This window comes from Bradysia coprophila (assembly GCF_014529535.1).
Source record: "Bradysia coprophila strain Holo2 chromosome X unlocalized genomic scaffold, BU_Bcop_v1 contig_130, whole genome shotgun sequence".
Lineage (NCBI taxonomy): Eukaryota > Metazoa > Arthropoda > Insecta > Diptera > Sciaridae > Bradysia > Bradysia coprophila.
Window position 1 is genome coordinate 7,066 of NW_023503296.1, and position 26,924 is coordinate 33,989.

General features: G+C 33.3%; 1 protein-coding gene across 2 annotated transcripts; it reads left to right on the plus strand.

Annotated features, from left to right (window-relative positions):
* The first annotated feature begins 1,040 nt into the window (after positions 1-1,040).
* On the plus strand, positions 1,041-25,945 carry LOC119067941 (allatostatin-A). Of its 2 annotated transcripts, none has more exons than XM_037171257.1 (4): positions 1,041-1,256; positions 23,594-23,884; positions 24,968-25,083; positions 25,160-25,945. In XM_037171257.1, the coding sequence occupies exons 2-4, from the start codon at positions 23,625-23,627 to the stop codon at positions 25,279-25,281; spliced, it is 498 nt and encodes a 165-aa protein (XP_037027152.1). In that variant the 5' UTR covers positions 1,041-1,256; positions 23,594-23,624; the 3' UTR covers positions 25,282-25,945. The 2 variants fall into 2 exon arrangements, with proteins under 2 accessions (XP_037027152.1, XP_037027153.1); XM_037171258.1 differs by lacking the exon at positions 1,041-1,256 and adding an exon at positions 12,851-12,892 and having other exon boundaries at positions 23,589-23,884.
* The last annotated feature ends 979 nt before the right edge of the window (positions 25,946-26,924 follow it).

Sequence of the window (26,924 nt, forward strand, 5' to 3'; positions counted from 1 at the left end):
TTATCAAAATTAGTTTGTTTACTAGAGAGAGCATACATTCATTCGTTCATTCTAAAAATCCATGTCTAAGAACTCGCAGTCAAAAAAGGATTTTATCGAAAGATAACTCGCTGCGTTCCTATTGAGGTTCTTCAAGGTCAATGATCCCATTCCTGTCAATGTTTTTTGTCCCTAGCTTTGTAAATTAATATCACATTAAACTGTTGAAAACACTTCAATCAAGACAAGTACATACTGTACCCGTTGCTCTGGTGCACAGAATTAAGATTCGAAAGGACACTAAGCAGTGCAAAGTCAATTTGATACAGTGATTATCACTCTCGGCGAAGAAACCAAGTACATCAAAGACAAATTAATTTCATGTCCATTCCGAAATATAATCAAAAATAATGGCTAGCCGCTGTTGGCGATGCGATGGTGTAACGTCATAGGGTACATTTTTAGAATAAGAGCGGAAAAGAAATGTTTTAAAAATAAAACTGATTCCGCAATTATTTCATTAGAACAACTTTAAGAATTCTCAAAAAAAAAGCAATTATCTTATATTTCAAGCATTTACACTCAAATCCCCAATCATTAACTTCGGTCAATATAATTTAACGATAGCTATTATAGCTAATTAAGTGCGAAACTTGCAAACAACTTACGTCTTCCCATTTTCACGTAATAAATTTTTATTTAACAAAAACAACGAAACAAAAACGGAAAATCATAAATACATCATCCAGTGCAGAAATTTTAGCAGAAATTTATAAAGACTCTTTATCATTTTTTGACTGTCGCCGTTCGTACAAACAGCGAATTCGAAAATCGTCATAAAATCAATTAATAATGTAAATCTCAATAATAGCAATAACCATTTAAAACAAAATGTTAATAACAATGTCCAATAAATTTTCTTTTTCCATATTCTCGATGACTATCCACATTATAAGAATTTTTCGAAACGCATGCGTTACATTTTCCGTTACGTTTTTGCGTCTCGATATGGATGAATATAAAGGGATTTTCTATGAGATATGTTTTAAATGTACGCAAACCACAGCACCTAAAACAAGTTACAAAAAAAAACACAAGAACTGAACTAATTAGTTTGCCGATACAGGATTTCTGAAGTGTGTTTTGTTGAACGGTAAAAATTGTGTGCGGACTAAAAGCGTTTTGAAAATTGTTCTTTTTGAAATTTGAAAAATAAAAGCGAAAACGATTGTTAAGTGCAAACTGTACAGAAACCGGACTAATATTTAAATTAATATGTAAGTAATGAAAATGATGACAACAAAATAGTCTCGAATTACAACTATCCTTACATTCTCAACTTCATAATAAGGATCAGTGACTAAGAATTCTTTTAATTTTAATTTAACAAAAAATGTTGAAATTACACTTGCCAAAATCTTTGTAATTTATGACTGAACAAATGTTAGCGGAATTATTAAATTTGACCACGATTAACAAATTATAATGAACAATTTTAATTAATCGTTTGTATAACCGAATATACTGTATATGTGTTGTCACATCTAGTATAGAACCTATTTTTTTTTAAATAAATAATCTCTAGACATTCTGCAAAATTTTATGAAAAGACTCCAAATATTTCTGCGATTCGCTGATTATTATTTTTAGAATTTTCTACTGTTTTGAAAAAACACGAAAAAAATCCCACTTTTGTGGGAGTTAAACTGTTCTCCTTGGTTTCGCCGATTTTTCTTACTTTCCATTCGAAATAACATACGAAATTAGTGAAATCAGAGAAACGGAGATGAACAGCAGTAACAGTTTGGATTCAAAAGTGGGATTTTTACATTGGCAAAACTGTAGAAATTTTGTAAATTTTTTTGATTTTTTTAAAAATTGACACCAAACTAGTAACAAAATGTATAATCGAGTTGCTCGTAACGTGTTTCACAATAAAGGCAACAAATATATTTACTCGTTGAGTTTTAAGAAGATCATTTTTGAAAGCTTTACAGCATTTTAGAGCAATTTCCGTAGTTTGGAGATACGGGTGGTAGTCACTAGTCTTTAGTCTTTTTAAAATTTCCACAGACTCACTCATTCTAAGCCGATGCATTATTTTTAGTCGGATAATAATAGCTGACTCTACGCCAAAATTATATTTATCTGTGCCCCAGAACGGGACAAGTTGAAAAATCACTCTAACTGTTTTGCTGAGTGTGTGCTTTTCGATAATTTGGATAAAGTCATAAAACCGATTCGCCATTCTGATATTCCAGGACATTTGATCTATGAAAATATCAGAAAAATAAATAAAAGTGTTTGCTGATGCACACTTCAAAACTTGAACATCTAATATTGGAGGCGGCTACATGGTGAATGGAACGAAATTTCCTAGATTATTCTTTTGCAACAGAAGAATATCTCAATTAATCAGTATAATTGCACAACAGCCGCAACAGTCCACGTTAGACACTTGCACCCGCTGGCCACTATTGGCAAAATTCACTTTCTTCCCGGTAGCAAAATAATTCTGAAAAATTTCCGCGTTTTAAGAAAATTTTGGTCGCCTTGTGAGAATCCAAATTTCCTACAAGCATTGCTCTTGTGTGGATGGCGACTGTTGGTAGATTTAAAGAAATCTGAAGAAATCGGTCCGTCATATCATATCAAAATAATTATGAACACTTGAGAACATCGTAACGCCTTTCACCCATTAAATATCAATTTAATGAAAACGCCACTAATGATATTTGCCGAGTCTCAACCTTTTGATTCGAAACAAATTAGTTAGGTTAAATTTTAACTTTTAAATTAATTAAAGTTTTACGGCTGATGCCTTTGCACGGAAACGCAAAAGACTCGAGTCTACAACACGTATATTGGTGTACCATCAAAATCTTCTGTTAAAGTTTTACCACAAATTCTTAGTGCGTGGGTTGATTGGCATGAAGACAGGGAATATTTATTACTTTAGCCTACACTATCCTTTTGCAAATTTTTTAAACGATGAATAAAATTAGATAGAAAATTTTAAGGAAAAATATAAATTTTGACAGATTAAGTGAACTCAGTTCATGTAAATAATGGCACGAATAAACAGTAAAAAGATCAAAATTGTGTGAATGGATGTTTGTATAAGTTAGGACAAATTAGTTGTATCACCGAACCGAAAAAGTCAATTTTTTTGAAGATAATTTCAGAAATAATTAAAAATGAACGTTGACGGGACGTGGGAGTTGACTTAATTCATTTCACATTACTTTATCACACTTAATTTTTCGGATATAATATTTGGGTCATTTATTTCTGTTACGTCTTTCATTCCTGCTTTTTAAATGTGGAACGTAGAATATTTTAGGTGTTCCACATTATGTCAATTAACGAAATAAAGTAAATAAAAAAATGTAATAAACTCCTGCCATCATGTTAATAATTTTATGTTCCTTGGTATTACAAATTAGAGGGATGGTTTTACAGTTATGCATCTGTTCCAATTAACATCCCACCACCCAGATTAGATTTCATGGATCTATTTTATAAAATCGTACAAAATCTCAACAGAAAGGTAATTTTAACTTTAATTAGAAACAATTTGGCCCCATATAATGAGACTAACTTATCGCCATAAAATATAATTTTCTTACGATTATTTTCCCACACAAGAAAAAACGGATTGTATTTGAAGAAAAAATGTAAAAAAAAAATTGAAAGAAAGACACCAGACTCTCCACTCCACTCATTAATGTTAAATATGTACAAACAAAATTCACTTGAGATTCTTTTACAAAATTTCATTTGATACCAGATCTTACAACAATAAATTGTTTTCGTTTTCATCTGACTTCTCACCTCATTATATGTTGAAAATATGCTTCACCAGGAATTATTTTATACGAGAATTTATCGTTATTGTGTTTCCTTTCCTCTCATCGTGTCGTACCGGAATGCTAAAAGCATTTTATAGCCAAGAAGAATATAAACGAAAATTTGGAAATAAAGAAAAACGAAAAACCGCATCTCTCGCAAAATACAAATGTTTGAATTAAAACCGATTTTCTGTTTGCCCTTCCCTGCATCATGGGTGTACCACTTTACCATAAAAATTGTCGTAAATTACCATCGATTGCCGAAGACAATTAAAAGTTACTATTACAGAAAATCGTTGTTGCCCGAAAACTATAACATTCAGAAAATTAAAAAACGAGTCCGATCATTTTCAACGACAGACATTCAACAGGGCTGATACAAAAATCAAAAATGTACTAAGCAGCGACAATAAAAATTGTTCTAAGTTACACCCTGTGCCCTTCTTGCATCACTGTTCATGCTTTTCTTGGTATAAAAAAAAACGAAAAGAAAATTTACCTGTTGATTAACATTCATGACCGTGAGGATGTTGGTTACAAAAAAAAATAAAAGGTTACACCGGTTACAAGCGTTCATTTTTTTGTGTGTTTGGTTATTATGACATAATTTACGATACTCATTTTCATTACACACTCAACATTTGAGTGAACAACAAGTAAATGCGTAGGATTAACTGAACCAATTTTACGAGAACACGGCCGTAACAAGGCATTATATTATGGTTTTGTTCGGCCGTATATTTAACCCTTTATAATGTTAATTTTTTAATCTACCCATCATATTTGCACTTACCATGTCATACGGAATTAGTCACGTTTGTGTATATGTTACCATCATAGAAATTTTCATTTCATAAACCAGTAAATAGACCGAGCGAGTTCTGTTGATTGATGTTGATGATTTGGAGCCATTTGGGAACAGAACAGAATATATAGAAATTTCTTATCATTTAATTTTGTACTGAAATGAAAGAGAGTTTATACTCTCTTCACCGCACCGCAAATCGTTCATGTATATCACTAAAACAATTTGAAATAACATCACTTGAGTCCGAACTTTTTCATTGAAAAACTTTAAACGTCCTCGATTATGTTAACCATATTCTTTTGCGTCTTTAACATAAACATTTGCCTGAACTGCAAGACATATTATTCAATCTATGATGAATAGCAAAACACTTTTTTTTTCTTATTAAAAGAAAAACCTTAAAAGTTACACTTTCGTATGATCATGAAAGTGCACCACAAACTTAATTATCATAAAATTTGCAATCTCCTCTCATCATCTAATGCGAATAACGAGACGATGGCATTTAAAGAGACGTCCATCTCCGTGCAATTCATTTAAAAAACAAACCGCATATTCTGTAAAAAGGAAGCCATTTTACGCGCTATTTTAAGTTTACTGGTGCTGGAAGAAGTTGTTTTATCTAATTTTCATTTCTCTTTCGTCTTTTTTCCATTTTCTTTTCTTTTCTTTTTTGCTACGACAAAAAAAACAAAGACTGATACGTCTGAAAGTGTTACCATCATCGGAATAATGTGGAAAGATTTCCATTTAAGCATGACAAAATGAAAACAAAAGTCAGTAAAAAAAAGTCTGTTACAGTAATACACACACACGTATTTACACAAACATTCGACATTTGACAAAAGGATTCCAAGGAATACAATTACTTCTGAATTCAGGAATTTACCATATTAAAAAACCAAACCGATATACACTACATCACACTTGACATCCAGATATTTTTTGTTTTGTTTTTTTTTTTTTTTTTGGTGGGTGGTTAAAAGTGATGTTAATTTGAGCGCTTAACACTGTAAAGTAATAGCAGTCAGTTGTAATAACAAAAAAAAAAAATGCAAAAAAATGTGTGATGTATACTGTGTGTAACAAAGGAACAAATGAACGAAAAAAGGGGATGATCATTTCGGTTCGATTTCCTTGAACGAATTAACCGTCAGCGTAAAACCATTATATTGTAATACTTCATAAACTTATACAGCATATTGAGTCGCGCGATGAGTTTTCAAAAATTTTCTATATTATTGTTTCATTTCATGGAAAATTGACTCATAATGGGATTATCTACAAATGGAATGATTTATATTTAATTGGACTGCTGACATTAAATCTATTTCAAGTTTTTGTTATCATTCGGATAGGTACTGTTACATATATGTGTACAGTACACATTTCGTGCATTACTATAAAAGTATTGGGACATAGTTCGTAAATTTTCGTTTTAATTTTAACGACATTTACCCAGCTTCCACTTGCATTTAATGGTAAATTTTCAGCACCAGTACGGTCTCCCACACAAAATAATTTAACATTTTTCGATTCACTTGCGTTCCAAAAGGTTCATTGTAAATGTTGGACCATATATTGTTAATACCCCAATTTACTTTTAAATGTACTTGAACGAAAGAACATGTAGAATATTGCTCTATCTCTCTCTATTATAATCAGAAGATTTGTGGAAGGTTATTCATAATAACGAATTCAATTTTATTTGAAAAGCATAGCTCTTAAAGTACTTTTTCGTTATAATTCAACGAATTTGAGATGAACGTAACCTTTTTTGCTATAAACATATTATATGTGCATTGTATATGGATGAAGGGGTCCTTTACCCAATGAATAATTTTTAGTTTTTAAATCGAAAACCTTCATAACTTCACCACAATTTTTGATTAGGAATCCTAAATTAAGAGTATAATGGAAAGTATCTGCAACCAAATTGAAAATAAGAAGTCAGAGCAGCAAGGGAATTTCGTGTATGCATTACCTTTTTGAGACTTATTTGTCTATACCGATTATATTTTGTAGCTTTTTCTATCAATATTCAGGTCCCTGTAATTGGATTTTACAACGAAATATTATTGGCACAAATTTCTTAGCTTCTTGAAGGATTTTTTTGTTTTTGAAAGAAATTTATTTCGAGTTACATTATTTCTCGATGGCCTATCATCAGGCCCGGACTGGCCATATGAGGTGACTTGAACAGGTGGTAATTTTATTGAATTTTCAATGTTATAGAGCTTTTTCTTCACTTTAAGCGCATTCTCCTACATTTCACAGGAGAGCCTTTTGGGAGCCAGTCCGGTCCTGCCTATCATGTCTTAAAAACATATTTTTTATTGAAATTATAATAATCAGTTCCTGAGTAGAAGCATATTCGATTCACCAAAATATTTGTTTGACTTTCTGTCAACACTTTCTTCTACTTTTGAAATGGTAAATAGGGGTAAATAAATCGAAATATGTCACGCTAAGCCCAACGTTTTTTATAATAGTCATCACGAGCAAGACAATGAATATCGTCAGAAAAAAGAAGGAAAAGTATTGAAAAATTGCTAATAAATTGAAATAGCTGGAGACCCAAGAATACCCAAGAACTTTCGCTTGTTTTTTTTTGACAAAATAAAATCTTACCAAAAACAAGCAAAATTAACCTAAAATTAATTTGTATGAAAATGTCTTCCAAACAATCCACGCCATTAGTCGTATAAATTTATACGTCAGAGAGAGCGTTTTTCTCTTTTGTTACGATCTGTCAGTTTTTCTATTTTGCGATTTAGTATGGAAATGAAAACTAAAATTGAGATATCTTTGCTGTTTCAAGTGGTTTTTCATATTTTTTTGGACCAAAATGTTTTAAAATGTGTTTGGAATCGATTGTCATTAACAGATTGTGTGAAAATATTTTTTTCTATTTTATCATTTTGTTAATGTTAATCGATTCCAAACACATTTTAAAACATAAATATGAAAAACCACTTAAAACAGTAAAGATATCTCAATTTTAGTTTTCATTTCCATACAAAATCGCAAAATAATCGCAAAGGAGAAAAAAGCTCTCTCTGACGTATAAATTTATACGACTAATGGCGTGGATAGCCCCTGCCTCTAAACTGCCGTGTTAAGTCAAAATAACGTATCACTTTGGCGAGCTTTCGAAAGCTTTGAACTTTTTTTGGAAGATTTTCAAATGGAATGAAAAGTGTAAGATTTCAGTGGAATACAAAAGGAGCTCAAAGCTCTCCATAAGTGAGAACCTCAATCTCCGTAACAACAGTAGGTCCGACAATTTTTGAGATAAATGTTTAGGGACATATTATAAGGTATATGAGAAGTGAGGACAAGGTAGGGAGGGTCTAAAAATCTGAAAAAGAGATAGTGTTGAATAGGTTAAAGACGTTCAAGAGGAGTCATTCTTCGGCATAATGTTGAAAAACGCATTGCCATTTCATTTCTCTGCGGGAAGTATAGCTTAAACCGTATTGCAAAACTTTCAAACTCCATTTCTTTTACTTTGAATACAACAGAACCATGTTCCTACACATCTGCGATAGTAATTATTGTATTAAATTTTTATTATATTGTCAATTAATATGTAAAGTGGAAAAGTTTTTCGTTCCACATTCCCTACTTAGTACTTACCGAGTGGTGAGAAATTAGAGTAAACATTTGTTAATTAATTATTCAAACGAAACAAGAATTCCGTTCCCACACTGTGTTTTTTTTTAGTTTATCCATTCTCGTTAGTGTTTTTGTTTACGAATAATCCTAGCAATAAATAAAGTTTGTTGTAACGAAAAGACAATCACGCATCATGTAACTTTTTCCGATTTAGGTACACACTTGACAATAAATTGTGTCTTGAAAATCGATTTCCAAACAACATAAATCCATTAAGCGGTGGAAAACTTTTCAGTGCACATTTCAAATTATTTTCAATTATGGTTTTAAAAGATTATTCCATAAATAGCATTGATTGATTAATCAAATTACGGCACCTATAACATGGAAAAATGTTAAATTAGGAAGTTGATTTATGAATGAAGAATGTAGCAAAGTTTTAACGGATTGGATGTATCGCTGTTGACTTATATAATTATATTACACTTACACTTCAAAGTTAGAGCATGTTTTGGTTTTGGAAAAGTAAGTTCATAATTTCGATGTACACTCGTTACTCAAACATCGAAATGTGTTATGCTTTTTTCTCCCTGCAGAGAAATATGAACCAACCCCTGATGTATCCGTGAAAATTCGTTAATTCGGTAATAAATATTTCTCAGAATTTCGGTGTTTAGACATTGTCTAACCAATTTCATAGGCAAACACTAGTCACTTTATTTTCGCTCATATTTGGCGCATTTCGCACACATTTAGCGGTTTTTGCTCACATTTAATATCTTTCGCTTACACTTACCTCTTCGCTCATATGTTTAGCCCATTAAGATCAATACCCGTTCATTGACCAGACTCAATACTTTTTCCCTAAATTATCATTCTCCATTTTATTGATCAAAAATTTAACTTTTTGTTCGAACGACATACTATGCAGTAATTAACCACAATATATTCAATTAAGTACGAAAAACTATTTTTAGAATTTAATTTCGCTTACGTTATGCAACTACATTTTATTAAACATGTAAATATTAGTGAAAGGTGAAATGCAGCCGGTATGTTTAAGGGTAGATCATGTCCGGTCCATGTCCACTTTCAGATAGAATAAAATGCAGTAAATTTGTTCGTAATTGTTTTGAAATTGTGTTGTTTTAATTGGTATCATTGCTTGGCACATCCCACTCATCGAATATCAGCAATATGAAAGTATTTTTCCATGTGTGCGTGATTAGCCCTATTTTCTCCACTCGAATTGTCATGAGAGCTGATTGTTGAAGTTTTGTCTGATGACAATTCAAATGAGAGAATTTCTGCTTATCCGTAGGTAGAAAACCGAATTTTTGTCATGTGAACTGTAGTTTTATTTTGATTTTCAAAAATGTTATATGAATCGATGTTCTCATTTCGTGGGGGAAAACGATAAGTCACTATAAACTTTGTGTTGAATGAACACGGTTCAACTCGAAAAGAATTAGGAAATTTCAGTTTGAACGACGAACCTCGCTACGCTCATGTTAGAATTGTCTGTTTTCTCTCCTCGATAAACAAATAACTGTTTCCACATTGAAATATATGTGTCCATATTTTGCATGCGTAATACCTTTATAAAATGTGCAAAGCATTTTAATACAAGCCGCAGAAAATCGTTCCCCCCTTTTTTTGGAAAAGTAAATATTGTTATTTTAATTGAATTTAAAACTTTTTGAAGTTATTGGAGAAAATATTGCGACTCGAATCTCATAAAAATAAGTTTCCATCGCAAAGGCACGAAAAAAGTTTCATTCCTTCCCGTGAAGTCTTTAGCATTTTCTTTTTTTATTTTTATATATTGTAAACGAGGATATTCGTGTATAGTTTAACGGTTACATTCACCACAAAAAGGGCACACACATAATATTTCGAAGTTACTTTCTTCTTTCGCATAAAAAATTCTGTGGCATCTTCTCACAATCTTTTTTCTCCTTCACAAATATGCTAAACGACTCGTTTTATTAGATTCCATGGTCTTCTTCCTTATTACACTGAATATGCAAAGCGTTGTATTGAGATTTATTCAATCAGATATGTAGGCGAATCGGTAAAAATGGGTGATGACGATCTTTATATGGTTTCTAAATACGGTTTTGACCATTTTTCACTTACAAATTTGGATTGAAAAGTTTAATAATAAAAAAAATGGAAAATTATGTTAACTTGTTAACGTACAATGTAAATGAAATTGGTAAAAATGGGCATTTTGACACTAGAAAAACGGAAATTGCAAAAATCTTCGAAAATATTTGTTCTGCGTTATTTTCACCTTGGTACACAGAACGAAATGGAATGTTGATTTATAGGGTGTTTCAATTTTTTCATAATATTTTCCCGGACCGTAAAATCTGAATTTGAGTAAGTTTATGTCAGAATGCTTGGTGCGAACAGATTGTATCTTTTGATTTTTTGTATCGATAGAATCATAAACTTGAATGACTCAAAGTCATGTCCATATATATATTCGCGGGTGGCAGACATAACCTCTTTTTCGTTAAATGTTTCGTTCATTCATTCATTTGTATGCATTTTTTTAAACGTGGATGGCATCTCAAACGTCCTTGAAGATGATCTTTATCAAAAATCTGAAGTAGAAGTGAACTTTTTTTGTGTGTGATAAGTCGTGTGATCTGTGTGACCTCCCTAAGGCTTACAGCTTTGGAGTGACTTGTACTGTCAAACTTGACTGGATGGAAAACATAAGAAAAATTTGAATTCGGGCTTTTTCGAGTCGCTAGGTGTAGTTTCAGTTATTTTCGGCTATGATGACGAAAAACGGAGGAGACAACGTTATCTACGTTTTTCTTTATTTGGCCGAAAATTGACCCTCACGGTCGATTTCAGTTTTACATTCAAAGCAAAATATTTTTGTTTCAGATCTAGAAAAGTCATCGTTTCAGATCGTTTTCTAGAAAAATAGACATATCCTAGCATGTGCTACATGTTCTATCAGCCATCGAAAATTATCTAAACTTTAAATTGACACAGTCATTAAGGAAGCTTTTTTTGGGGGGGAATTATACGCACCGTTTATTTATTCTCAGCACATTTCACAAGCAAATTCGAAAGCTAATATTTCGTTCAATAATGAAAAATGTAAAGCATGCACGTCTCATTGACTTCAAGTATTCAATTTAAAAGGGGTTGTATCGCTTCGTGGAAATGGGTTAAGCATCAACCGTCTTACAATAATATGACAATTTATTACGTTTGACATTCTTCGCTTAAATGATTCAGAGTGACGAAAGGTTAGGTCAAGTTGGGCTATAACATTTGTTTGTATAAAGATAGGTACGATGCATAAAGGAAGGAGTGTATAATATTTATGTTATCTGGCCGATTCGTGGCATATGATTTATTGAGTGACATTCAACAAGTGTGTTTATCAAAATGAGTATAAAAAAACAAAACAAAATCATAATAAAATGTGGTGACGAAAAGGCGACAATTTAATTTTATTTAAACCGACAATGATGTGTCGAAGATAACAAAATAATAGTGTTTCGTTTCGAACACTTTTATTTCCCTCATGCAATAAACACCATTTAATATCAAAATGATTTATCATAGTTATGTGTCATTTTGGATTCATATTTGTGCCGTCTGCCATATAAATGCGTGCATATACACACATATACCAGTTATATATCAGTAAATGAATATATAATGATAAAATCTTAAATGGAAGTGTTGCTTGTATTTACAGGATGGTTCCTTTTGTGTGAATTTGCATTTATAATTAACGCGAACGAAATGTTTATTCAAAGTTCAGTAGGGTCACATTTTTTGTGTGTTGGGTTAGTTGTGGGTAATGGACCGCTAAATAGTTTTAACACTTTATCTCGGTTATTAAAAATTGATCTTCAATCAATCAAATGATGAAGAGGAGATACACTGACAAAAGAGAGTTGAAAATCTTACATGTTGCAGGTAACTTTGTCTCCAGGTAATCTATTTTATCTGCTACAGCTGTATTTGTCATATGGGGAGCTACAGCTGTGGCAGCTATTGTAGATTACCTGGAGACAAAGTTACCTGCAACATGTAAGACTTTCAATTATTTTTTGTCAGTGTCAGTGGTAAACTTAAAACAATCTGTTTTTCATAGCTGTGATGTGGGCAGCTTTTTGAGCTGGTTGAACAAAAATAGTATTTTACAAACAAAAAATCGATAAGTTTCCTTCCTCTTTCCTATCACCATACAAACTGCAAAGTCAAAAAGGAAATTTCCGCTACGACTAAATTGATTCGCTCCAGCAGCAGACTACTGGCATCAGTGAACTATTGCACGACTGGAAGATATGTAGGACAATTAATTAAAAAAAGTCTAAAATCATTATGAATTTTGCATCTCAATATCTAACGATTTAAGTAAATTGATGACTTAGAAATGACTTGCTATTTGCGATGAGTTGTTGTGTACTATTCCAGAAAGGAGATAGTTTTATGCTTAACTTGATGTCAACGAAGTTAAGAGGTGTAGTGGCTTTGCTGAAAGTCATACATTTAGGCGTCTTTTATTTTCTGAATTTTATGTACATTTTGGATAAACTGAGCAGCTGGTCACAGTGCTACAACCAAATCTGTTTTTTTATTGAGATCGAACCCATTTGTGGTCGGTATTGTCGTCGTAAATTTTTCAAAAAAGATTCCGGTGAAAAGATAAGTAAATGAAAAACACGAATGCAGGCTACAGTTTTCGCTAAGCAACCGTGCCTCTTCAATCATCAAATGTTAATGAGAATTGATTACCTTCTTGTCACGGCAGAGAAAAGCAAACCAGGGAGGAGCGGTTCATTTTTGAAACGTCAAATAATGCACCTGATACACCTAGTGGAACAAGTGCTCATGCCTGGGTTACTTTACTCTGCCGTACTTCTTATTTATATCTTATTATCGTCTTCCCGGATGGATAACTTTCGATATTTTAATTAGTTTCCAAACTTTTATTGATCTCATTTCGATCTTCGACAAATGTTTGATTAGCTTCGAAAAATAGGAATAGAGTGATATGATGAAAGAGAAGAAGATATTCTGTCAAGTACCCCAAGGCACGTTAAAATAAGCTGGTCTTCTGTCCTCTCGCTCTCAACGCACGACGTTGAAAGAGAAGCAAATACTTTGAAAAGTACTCTAAGGCAAGTTATAATAACTAGTCTTCGGTTTTCTCGCTCTGATCATAACAGTCTATAAAAAAGTGACTCAAAATTCGCATACAATTCGAATGAATTCCTGTTTCTTTTGTGAACAGCCGACAATTCGGTTGTCCCAATAATTCCAAACATTCCAGTACAAGTGTTGTAACCCCTTAAGTTAATATTCCTAACAAATCCATCCACCTATTTTATAATATTCAAATCCCTTAAATTAATGTACAAAAGTAACACATTCTGGGATGTGGCGGCAATTTAATTTAATATATAACTGAAGTTTCAATTGTTTCGCACATCATCGACTATTTAAAGTGATTTCAATCCGTTTATGCCAACTGTTCTTTCTGCTGACAAGAGTTCAATACACGAACCTCATCGGATCCATTATTGTAATGGTACACATCATTGTATTGTCTGTGGCATCTTCTACAATCGAAAAGCGACGAGAAACACCAAAGTTCAATGATAATCTAAATTAATTTGGTTCAATGAAAGCTAAACAGGACACTCTTCAATGCCATTGTTTTACCAAAGAAAAAAAAAACATTACAAACGGTAGAATCCCACGCACGAATGCAAAACCTCTGGGTGTTGTTACGTAGGGATATATACATGATTTGAACTATGAAGTGAAAACACAAATATTTACTCTAAAAATCGATTAGACGACTAAAATTTAAATTTCATACCTTCAATTAAAACTTAAGTTTTACATCAAACGTAATGAATTTGGATTCCTTCTACACCATAGCAACATATACTGGAAATTCAACCGAAATTATTTCGTGCTATATAAATGCTTTATATACATCGAAAGCCTCTCAGCCTCGGTATTATAACTACAACGAAACATGATTAACAGTGGTTCATTGTACGACATTTAAGTATAAGATTTCCAATTAACAGGAGCGATATTAACCTAATAAATTTCCTTTCCGTCATAACGGCTTGGCATCTGAAGTCTCACTAGTTGCAGTGCTGCCTTCTCCGTGCGGATACTGTGATGAACATTTGGACGGCCAAAATAAACATTTAGCTCTCAGAATAAACACTTGTGGCGCCCAGAATGAATCTTTATGGAACTGATACCAAGTTTTTCCACCCTGTGTCCTGAATATTATCGTCAAAATGCTCGTATTTAAAATATAAAATATTTTTCATTGGTTTTTCGTCATCGTATAAAATAGAAGCCCCGTGCATGGACGTAAAAACACATTCGCGCTGACATTATTTATATTATAAATATTGCGGGAAATGTTCTAAGACGTTTGTCGCGTATCCACAGTTATTATGAAAGCTTTCGCACACGTCACAGAAACAATTTAGATTTCCATAGTTTATTACTTTGGTGTTCTAGATTTATGATTATTGCGAAACGACGATGAATAACATTCAATACAATCTCCACTCTAATCTTATATATACATTTATGTATGGTAGAGATACGGTCGAATATAATTGCAGCACACTGACGAAATAAAGCAAAAGAAGAAAACACCGTATAGTGACGTCGCAGACATAATCTATGTGAGGAAAAAATATTATTTTTTTTTTGAATAATCTTTACATAAAGGATATCCCATCCATCCACCTAGTGACACATAAATTGGGTCATCTCTGTGAAAAACGACACCGTTGAAGGGAAATTCTTCAAAAATTTGGTAATATCAAACGAATTTTGTTGCTGCGTTCCGGTATTTGAAAGTACACGACACCGTAAATTCTGTTTCAAATTTTCCAGTTAACGGAGAACATGCAAAATATGTGTTTTAGGGTAATTCTTCGATGTTAAATTAAGCATTTTGAGAACATAGTCAGCACGAATGACCTCTAGACCGTTTTTTTGCCTATCTAGAGTATATATATCTAACGATTTCACAGAGTATTTCTTTAACGATACTGTACTTAATAGAATTAAATTCTTTTCCGCGAACTTATGATTTCACCACGAAGGTAAAATGTGTTTAAAATTCTCAGAAAATGTGTCTCAATCCGTAGACCAATGAAAGTTGGAGAAGTATTTGGGCTCATTGTCTTTGTGTTTCTGCAGAATGTTAGCAGGTTAAAATATTTTTGGAAGAAGTATCTGTTCCGCTTTACGCTAGTTACACTTAACGAAACAACTAAGATCCATAGAACTTAGTAGACTTAGTTCGACGTATTTTTTGGCGGAAACATACTGGACATCTTTTTGGTTCTTTGGACCGTTGTCAAAGAGAAATGTTATAAAACGCCAGAAACACCACTTCAAGCACTTAAGGTCGAGACAGCATATTTCATCCTATTTATTCAATTAACATGAACCATAAAAGGAAAGGGAATTGCAACAAAATGCTCTGTTTGATTTTCTCTTAGGAAGTCATTTAAATCAATGAAAGTAGAAACCAGGTATGGTCTATCCATAAAAACTCACCTTTCACTCAATATTCACCAAGCACATACAAAATATGCGAAATCGCTACGTCCTCCGCTTCATACAAATTTTGACATTAGACCATACCTATAGAGTATATTTTAATTGATGTAGGTTCCCCTGTTACGTGATCCGAGTCCCGAGTCCCGCGTCGAGGACGATTTTCTTTTAGTCACATTCAGTCTGTTGTCAAAGCGTATTTTGACGAGTGGTGACGTCATAGCCCGACCCGAAGGGGAGTAAAAAAAAATCTGGTTCGAAAATGAGCACAAAAAAATGCATTTACCGACCAGAAGCATGTAATAGTACATTACTGTATCGCTGGGACAATTGTCGAGGTGTGTGGGAAGTTTGCCGATGGCGAGGATTCCACCCGTCGAATCGATAAAAATCCCAGTGTGCCACTATGGTATGTTGTCTTGCAGCCAGAAAACGTGAAAAACTGGTTTTTGTTTCCTGGCCGCAAGACAACAAAATGATTTGTCCTATGGAACTTTCAAAAGTTCGTTACCGAAAATGATGAATTTGAGACCAAGAATGTACGGACAATTTTTTGAAAATATATGAAGCTCATACTTTCTGCTGACCTCTCACTGACCACCAGACCACTCAGCTACCAAAGTTAAGCAAAGAGGTTGTTTTTAACTCGAATACATCTGTGTCATTGTGCGTGGAAGTATATTAAATTCAAGCGGCTGATCAATTCAATGCAACAACTATAAAACTATAATAGTTTTTGTTATGGTTGCATCGATTAATTGTATGCGTTTATTGCATTTTATGATGCTCCGCAATGAGTGTTATGGGATTATACTTAAGAAAGTGTATCAAATAACTACAACGAATATCGAGTTTCCGGAGGGTTTTGTCGTCAACCCAACGATTTGAGTTCGTTATACGATATGCTTATTGGCGTCAAATAATTGCAAGTTAATTTAATTGTTTATTCATGAAATGGAGTAGCATATCAAATTATGCTTTGACCTTGACGGTATACAAACATAAACTTGATTTAACAAGCAACAACGAGTGATACAGTCCGTATAGGCATTATAAATTATCACTTACTGTATTTGGTGTACATTTTAAAATAACAAGACACACTCACCTCTCGCCTTTGTTGTCCTGAACCTTTGTAGCTAAAAGCTAAATCATGTCACGTTAAACCAACAAACATTATTATGACTTCAAAAAAAAGTGCTGAAATATAATACCACATCTGAAACCTACTATCTACCATCATGTAAATATAATAAAAATGGATGTTTTAATCTCAACTCGGATATCCTTTGGGATAAAATATTAGATTGATGCAAAGGGATCGAATTCATCTACTTCCCTTTTCGCGTTTCTACCTCAGTGTGACGTTATTTCCACCATCATATATATATATACCCTCTGACTCTCCCCATGATTAACTCTACTTACCTTTTACACGTAATTAAACGCCTTTTTTGGCTCTTCCTATCAAATTTTTAAAGAATTTCGACAGCACTCGTACGTACCGACCACAATTTGGAGAATACATGACGTTCCAAAACGTCTCTGTGGGAGTCTGGGGAGTCGTTTTCAGAAAAATATTTCACATCATTATTTCCTACCGGTTGTGTCTAACCGTATACGGTTATGAGTAAATTAAACAGCATTGTAATTGGAATGTTAGCTTGTTGGAGTCGGGTTGGTCTTGAGGATACAGGAGACCGAAATTTTGACGGAATTGATAATCAATAAAACAAAATCAATTCATATTCTGTCATTGATCCGGAATACTTAACCTAAATCCAATCTAATCTTCTTGTAAAATGATCGTTTGAAATTACTTGTTTCACTATGCAAAGAAAAGAAATGGTTGGCAATTATTTGAAGAAAATATGCGGTGTTGAGCTGGGCCACAGCCCTGCTTCTAGCATGAACATAGAAAACATTCGGAGGCTGATGAAATCACAGTAAGCCCTGTGTTACTGTTGTACAGATAGATGACTTGCTTTCGTTGTATGAGTTCAAACATACAATACAAACATTCCTAAGCGGTAGCTCGTATCACTAAAGCCTCCAAATTTGTCACTTGTCAATTCAGTGTTCATGCTAGTAGCAGTGCTGTGGCTGGGCGCATTCCAATGTTTATTGAACTCATAAAATAAAACTGTAGAAAATGTTTCAAAAAAAGTGGTGTTTTGACCAAGCATAGAATGTACAGTGCACCCGTGGAATTGTAATATCAAAATTACGTTGCCCCACGTGTTGTTAACACGACAGCTGGAGTAATTCTCAACCGATTTAAGTTCTAAGATATATTATGTTGGTCTAACGAACAAGCTGATGTTGCTAACAGAATTTTTGTATCTATTTCAATAGTATTTTTCTTGTTAAGTGACTTTGCCTTGTAAACAAAACCGAATAAACAGAACACTTGGTAGTGTGAAGTTTGCGGCCAGGGCGAAGCGAGGGCCTAAATTCACACGAGTTAAAATTTTATTGAAAACATACGTCATTTTTTACCGGGGCATTTTATATACAAAGTTTCGAAGATTTTTAGTGAAACTATAAACAGAATTAAATCATCAATGAGAGATTTATTAGACCGTTCTAGTAGTTCTTCTTCTAAATGCGTTTTTGCGGCCATCAACATACAAAATTACATTTCATTGAAATAAATCAATAAATCATTGCCAATAAAAATACCAATGAGAAGCGCAAATAACCAGTCAAGGGATCTGTCCACCCAACAGGTGGGACCTAGTTTTATATCAATTGAAAATGACACTGTTCCGCTATGAATGCAAAACTGCTGGAAATAACAAGGTAAAAATTAGTTAAAACTGTGTGAAATTTCGTTGAAAAGTTCTTTTGTTAACTGGAGAGGAGCAAGTAAACTTTTTTCTTTCAAAAACATTTTTCCCCGTCAAACATTAACCCAATAGTCATTTGTGTACCTGTTTTGGACTATTGATTTTAGGCAATTTCGCGGATTGTAGGCCGAACGAAGTGAGGTCTACAAGCGAAAGTGCCTTAAATCAACCGTCCCAAACAGGTGCACATGTGAGTTTTCATGCAGAGGGCCGGAAACCCGAGAAAATTCGAAAAATTGCCCTCATTTTCGGCCCCGAAGCATGAAAATAGTTATTTTCATAACACATGCTGACAGTCTTTTTTTTAGCGAATGAGAGGTTTCCAGCACGAATCAGAGGCGAGCATGCGTTAGGAAGAACATTCTTCCCAAGCGATTTGCCCATTTAGAAAATGATCGATTACATTATGGAGAATTTTCGATTATTTTTTTTAAATTTTCCTATGTCGACATCAACTTTTGCATGGTGCAGGTAGTAAACCAGAATACATTAAATGTCGCTACGTACTTCACTACTTCGAAAACAACTTTGTGATCCTCACAAACTCACTTGTGTGTTCTTGAGCAACCTGCCTCGGCAACTGTTTTTCGTCAAGTGTAGTTGTATACCTCGCCTTCGACTCGTCAAATAACGAAAAAAAAAAAAATTTAGCGTTTTCTTCCTTAGCAGTCGTTATCCCAGGTTTCAAATCTTTTCCCCGAGAATTATTTGGATTGAAGCTGTTGAATCTTAAAGTTCTGATTCTGTCTTTCGATCAAATTTACAATAATCATATAGAGCCAACTTTCTGGAACAAATCACAACGAGAACTATCACAGACGGTAACCAAATTGCAATACTTCTCTTGTCGTTCCTTTGGAGAATATATTCGTATAGCTTCGTTCGGAAACCTCATTACTTGGAAGAGTTATTTTGAATTGCATTTTTGTATTAAAACGGGAGCAATAACTTGAAATGACATTTCTCATAACTTTTGTATATTAACCTTTTTCGCTGTTGTGCTGAACTGAGGAATTCATTTTCCTCTTAATCTGACATTTAGTAATTTGGCTCTATAGTAATACCCTGTGTGCGTATAATACACTTAAATAAAATTGCCCCTAATATTTTGACAACAGTTATTATTTTAAGTGGATGCACCAGTTAATGGAATAAATTGTAGATGGTAAGCGTTATTCTTCCGTAATTCGCACAAGAGACATAGTGAAAATTTTAAACAAAAGTACGAATTGTTAAAATTCTAACTCAAATATTTAAGCGACAATAATTGTATGGTTGTTAGAGATACACCTGACATCGCACACAAAAAAGAGAAATATTTGATCGGAAGTATTTAATCCGACTTGATTCATTCTTTCTAGTATCAAAGCAAATTTATATAACTCCGGTAAACCTAGTTTGATACATGAATGAATATAGTATTTGGTTATTTGTCCCCACAATGTTTAAAATCTTTCCACAAACTATACGTCGTCGTATTGCGCTTAGAGTAAAACTCGTCCTATTTGTATAGCATTTCACTGATAACAAATTATTTCCCTTGCAATTACTTCAACCATCTCTAGTTTAGATATTTTACAATGACGGTACAGCTGCTGAGGTTTCACCAACATCTCGCTCTAGTCTAGTTCATTTATGTGTTACTAACAACTCGTTACATTACAATTGTTATTTTAAATTACATTTACGGATATTTCATAAATTATTGATTTCGTTTCAAACATTAGCCGATACTTTAAACAAAAGAAGTAGCAGATTCAACAATGACTACTCGAATAAGCAGAGGAAAAACACTAACAATAATATAATCGACCTTAACAACCCACGAATGATTACCGGCTATAGATTACTATTAACTAGTTTCACTGATTTCGTTGTTCCACTTTGAGATCCTTTGATTATATAATGGAAATGAGGAAAAACACTACACCTAGCAAAACTATATGTTACAAACGTTTTTCCTTTCCAACAAATTCCGAAAGATCAACCCACATTTACTTGTATTCCATAAACTTTGAAGTGCTACGTTTGGCATTTACGTACCAAACGCGAGCATCGTGAATATTTATTATACTTTGGGCTTTGTTGCCTGCACAAAGAAATCCTACGTATAAAATGCCTAGCAGAGTCGCATTTTTACATTGTCTAATGTCTATTGGAAAAATTAATAATTAAAGGCAATCAAGAGTTCTAAAAATAAATTCCCATGCGAAATCAAAAATATCCATTCCGCATACACCATCCATCCTTTCTCGGTATAAATATAATGCATGACGACTTTCTAGTGACGCAGCAGATGAAACAAATTTCGGTAAAGTTAAATACAAGGAAAAAAAGTCATCGAACTTTTTTTCTTGCTGTAATAAAAGTAAACATCATTAATTCGGCACCCTTTAAATGTTAACAAATCGGTTTCTGAATTCCACAGTAACTATATGGATGGTAATATCATATCGACATTTTCGCAAAGCACTCCTCTAGATTGTGGTATTTGTTTATTATAATATATGAGCTTATCGCTGACAATCTTTTTTTTTTCGTCGATAGCCATGTTTAATTCAGAATGCTTGATAAACTTTGGTGAATTATATAACTAACTGTCTGTTAATTTAGATTTTTAGCAAACATTCCTTTCAGCCAAACTGAAAAAGAAAAACTGAATTTTCCGTTTTCTTCTTAAAATGTTTCTGAGAAATGAGAAACTTGAAACTCTCCATTCTTCTTGTATGTACCAATACCGAACCGATACACAAAAAAATTCTTAGAACAATTACAGCTTACTTTCCACCGTGACTTTTATTTAACTTTGTGATCTATATTGACCTTTTGTATCTAACTGAATTCTGTGACGAAAAATAGTCGCTTTTGCAGTCAGTTACCCACTAATTTTTTGCTTCTAAAAAGGAAGCACATCAGGGAATCGTTTTATCTTCCGGCATCTTTCAAATGGGTCAACGGAATCATAAATAATTAATTTCTTAAATGGAACTACTGCTCTTCCATTACCTTATCATTCTCAAATTGTGACAGAAGATACTATGGAGACGACGACCCTGTGTCGGCCTGAAAATTCAGCAAGATCTTTAATTCTTTCATTAGAGAATTCTTGAATCTATCTTCTGAAGGGAGCTATAAAAATCAGCTGATGAAGATGGAGCCGCTGTAAAATCCTGAGACTGAAAGATCACCTTTGTCTTGACATCAGTCTTCCAGAAGCCTGTTGATAAGATGAAAATAACATAAATAACTGATAGACTTCTTCTAGCAGTTATTTGAGTTCTTTATTGGTCAGATCCCACATTGACTTCAGAAACTTACTTGGTTTATTCAACTTAAACTTTATAGCTTATTCTTGTTTTTTACGGGTAAAACAGTTCAACGCGTACACATAGTATTGGTAAAACCTTATAAAGACATGTAGGCAGTTGCTGAAAAACAGCTGACGCAAATTAATGCATAAATTTCACTGACGGCAAGTGAACTTATCCTATGCGTCAGTTGAACCATTTGGTACAAGGACACAATGATGTACTTAAGGTGGCCTCACAGTCATCCGTTTTCATTCCGTGTTGCCTCCGTGTACGCGACAGTTGTCATTTCAAACAATGGGTTCTATAGTATGAAATGACAACTGTCGTGTAACGGAGGCAAAACGGAATGAAAACGGATGACTGTGAATTCAGACTTTTTTTTATGCATGACAAAAATGCCCATTTTTTCAGGTCATTAAAAAACTCTCCCATGTTTGACAGAAATAGGAACAATCAAACTAAATCGTAGAATAACGTTTTAGTTTTCTTATGTTTAGTTTTCTTAAGTTTATAAATAAATGTACCGTGAACAGCCACTTAAGATTTAAACCCTTCATCGAAATTGCAAGGTCAGCTTTGAAACAATATAGCCTCGTGTCGAAGTAATACATTTCTTCTATAAAAAAGGAAAATTAAACGTTTTACTGTCTCCTAAAACAACAAAACAATCGAGTGAAGGAAGTAAAGTCAACAAGATTGTATTTTTTATGTGAAATCACAAAAAAATAAGAATTCAGAAAGAGACATGGTGCGTTCAATTCTTAAGACAGAAATTGTACACCACACACAATTCGGTGTATATATATATATATAATGCTAGTTTATATATGAAGTCTTTCTCAGTTTTTCATTTCCATTTTCCATCAATGATTTGATAAGCACATGCATGGACGTAGAGCTATTTCTTTCCATATTAATTCAACGAAAATTCAAGCAAATTTTGAATGAGGTCAAGCAGTTACGTAACAAAATAATTCTTAACTTAATTAATTCTCAAACGTAGGAGCAAGTAATTATGTTTGCTTACGCTTCTAGGCTGCAAATATTAGTAATTGATAAACAGCTTTTGTAACGAAATATGTAAGTAGGAAGTATAGAAGAATTAACTTCATTTTTTTTTCACCTGAGAAAGAAATTTTCCCTTTACAAAACTTTCCTTCCGCCGATGTGTATACACCTCACGACTAACAACGGAATCGAAAAACGATTAAGTTTATTTACTTTTTTGTTGAAAACGGACGACAAGACGTTATCTGCTGGTTATATCTTTATGAAATTTAATCGTAAAAGTTAAATCTGTTTTTAATTTGTTCAAAGTGGTTAAAACAGAAAACTTTTTGACGATTTTAAATGTTAGCAATCATCTTTTGGGTGGGATAAAAAGTAATTAATGTGGATGTAAAACATGGGCTATTCATTACGCGTTAATTTCACGATTAAGTCGTTATCATGTCAAGCACATAATCGTATACGACCGATAAACAACCGATATTTTATATATATTTACATGCAATAGAATAAATATAAGCTTACCATAAAACCGTCAAACAACGGTACAATAAATTTTCTTTGACAACTTTTCAGATTAGGAAAAATACCCGACACATTCACAAAAATGAAAAGCATCGCTGTGCCGATTATATTGTTGGGATACGTATTTACAATATCGTGTGAGACACAGCAATCATTACCTGATTACGGTCACAAAAGCTCATCCGTATTGTCGGGGATCGATGACATGACATATAACCTAATAGAAAAACGTCCAGAGAGGTATGCATTCGGTCTGGGTCGGAGAGCATACACGTACACTTCCGGTGGATCAGGAGTGAAGCGGCTGCCAGTGTATAATTTTGGTTTAGGGAAAAGAGCCAGGTAAGTTGAGCGAATTGGTTGGAGAGGAGATTGAGAAAAGGACGGCAACTTTCTTATGGGAAACCATTTTTCCGTTTTTTCCCAATTTTTTTAAATATTCTTAAATTTTTCCAATTTTATTTTTTTTAAATTAGGGAAAATTAGACAAAATGTGGGAAAACTTAAGGAAAGTGTAAAAAGTGAATGAAATTGAATTTGAAAAGAAAAATTTGGTTCACGGGTGGGGACCGAACCCACAATATTCAACTTGCCGGGCTGATGCTCTAACAATTGAGCTACCGTGGACATTTTCTTTTCAAATCCAATTGTGAACCGTTCTTTCATGTTCTACGTCACAACTCGTATCGTGTGTTGCACACAAAGCTGATCAATTGTCGAACTTTCTTCAACACACACATACTCAACATGTAACGCTGTCGTTTTCCGTACATACGAACATTTACTGTCTCCTGCATTAATTCAAATCAGACATGAGAATAACTCCAACTAGATATCAAATTTTGACAAATGGTTAGTTAAAGTAACTAGAACTGGTACAATAATTATTTTACCAGTTCTAGTTACTTTAACTAACCATTAGAGGCTTAATTTCCTTAAATATACAAAGGAAACCATACTCGTTTTGCGCCAGAAACGAAATCATTATTAATTTTCTGTCACTTCAATATGACTTGTGGCTTGAAATGTCACAAGCTTATTTTAAACCAATTTTTTCGGTACACAGTCAATGTCAACCAAATTTGTGTCTAAGATTTCGTCAGCTGTTTTACAGAGTCCACTCACGCATGACTGATTATTAATTATACATAGTCACATACCCACTCGGAAAACCTTATAAGCACGCATAAGCAGTGCAATTTTCATTTTATGAGTGGACCGACTGTCTGTTATACCTATACTTGATGTTTCGATTGAAGCCTAGAGTCGAATAGCTGCAACATTTCAGACTGAAGATATCAAATTACTTTGTTCAATCTATGTTTCCCAACGACTTGTTTCATTTATATCGGGTTTATTGTATCTTTAAGAAAAAATGTTGTTGTCCCGCAATTTAACATTTGTTTATTTTTTACTGTCACTCAGACCTTACGGATTTGGATTAGGCAAACGTACCCAAGACGACGATCCAGACTCCTATCAGAACTATGACATTCCCATGGATTTATCGTATTTCGATAACCATAATAAAAATTCTGAAGGTAAAAACACAAATGGAAGGAAACATTTCTAATTTCGTTCCAATGTTCACTGTTTGCCTTTATCTCAATATTATAGCATCCGAAAAACGTGCCAGACCATACAGTTTCGGGCTTGGTAAGCGATTATATTCGTCAGACGACAATGAAGTGGATCGAAGACAAGAGAGATTGTACAACTTTGGGCTAGGAAGGCGTTAAAAATTTTTTGGGAAGAAAATTAAATAAAATTAAAATTAAAAGCTGTAAATAAGAACCATACCATTTACACTGTTTGCTGGAATAAAAATATAAATTTAAAATGGCGTCGAAAGGTTTTTCGTATCTACACTGCAAAACAAAAATTATTGACAACAGAATAGATAAACCCAACAGATGCAATCACTTCGAACAAGTTATTTCTTTAAGATGTAAAATGTTGTAAAGAACGATACAATTAACTAATTTAAACAAACAGTTTTTAATAAAATTGAAGAACTTTCATCTTTGTCTTATATTGGATATTGGAAAAATGAAATGGAAATGTAAACGAATTTTTCGCATAGAACGTGAACATAAATAACAAAAAAAAAAATTGAAATCAATAAATTTACTAAATTGTCTATCCAATCCATCTAAAACTTACTTATAATATCTATAAAAAAAAATAAAACTCAATGTAAAAGCATAAAAAATTTATTTTTTAATTAAAAGAAAATCATTTCTTTACGAATATAAAAACAAAACAAAAAAAAAATTAACAAAAAAAACTATTTATTCAACATTCCAGTGAAATGCCCTAGATATAACAAATTATCACTTAAAACTTAAATATATTTTTCGGATTGTACTTGTGTCAATAAAATGAGGTAAATTTAACAAAAAAGAAAGAAAAAAAAACTCTAAATCAAAACGTTTCTTTAAATATACTTTTTATTACCACACGTTGATACAGGCGGCTATATACGCTATATACCATCTGTTATCTACGGCAATGGCAAAAGTAAGTGATGCGCTCTCTGAGGCGACCAAAAGTTATGTATATTATGCACCTCTGTCCAAATGTCCATTATGACAAGTGGGTGGGTGATTGTGATCCTAAGTCGAAGCCGCGGATCATGATCACACTCTTCAAAATGAATATTTGGACAGAGGTGCATATTATATTTTATGTGTCGATCCAAAGATCAACACAAACTCCCTCTCCGAGCTGATGCATAATGTTAGTCTTACCACACAGAGACATATAAACTATTTGTATCGTATCTGCCTAGAACGGTAATCTAGATTTAGATCTCTGTCTAAATGGTAATTTCTGCACCTGCGCGCTGCAAAGACTGAACTTTTTGATTACGTGATTTGGGTGGCGATCGAATGGTCTCTTTTTCTCTGGTTTTTTATGTTTTACTTTTCGATACTAGTGGTGAAATGGATTTTCATAATATCCTTTTCATCACTAGTGGTGAAATTGATCTACTTTTCACCATTCCTTCTGAACATCTGAACCATAAACCGTAAATAAAAATTCTGCCCTGACCAAATCTCGAACCACCGACACCAAAACCTATAAATACAATGCACTTCAAGCATGAGTGGTAGTCCTAATAGGGTACTGAAACTGGACAGTGTATTGAACAAATTTTGGAACTGTAAAAAAATTCCGACACTTTTTTCATACAAAGTAGTACTCTATTTGACAGCTGTCACTAATAGCACTTTTGCTTGAAGTGCGTTGGTAAATAGAAAAATTCAATATCGCGTTACTTTTGTATTAATGCGCACAGTTTTGGTGATAATCTGTTAAGTAATTTTTTTTTTCGATTAATTAAGTTAGTGCATCTCCGCAATCAATTCGGTTCGGTTGA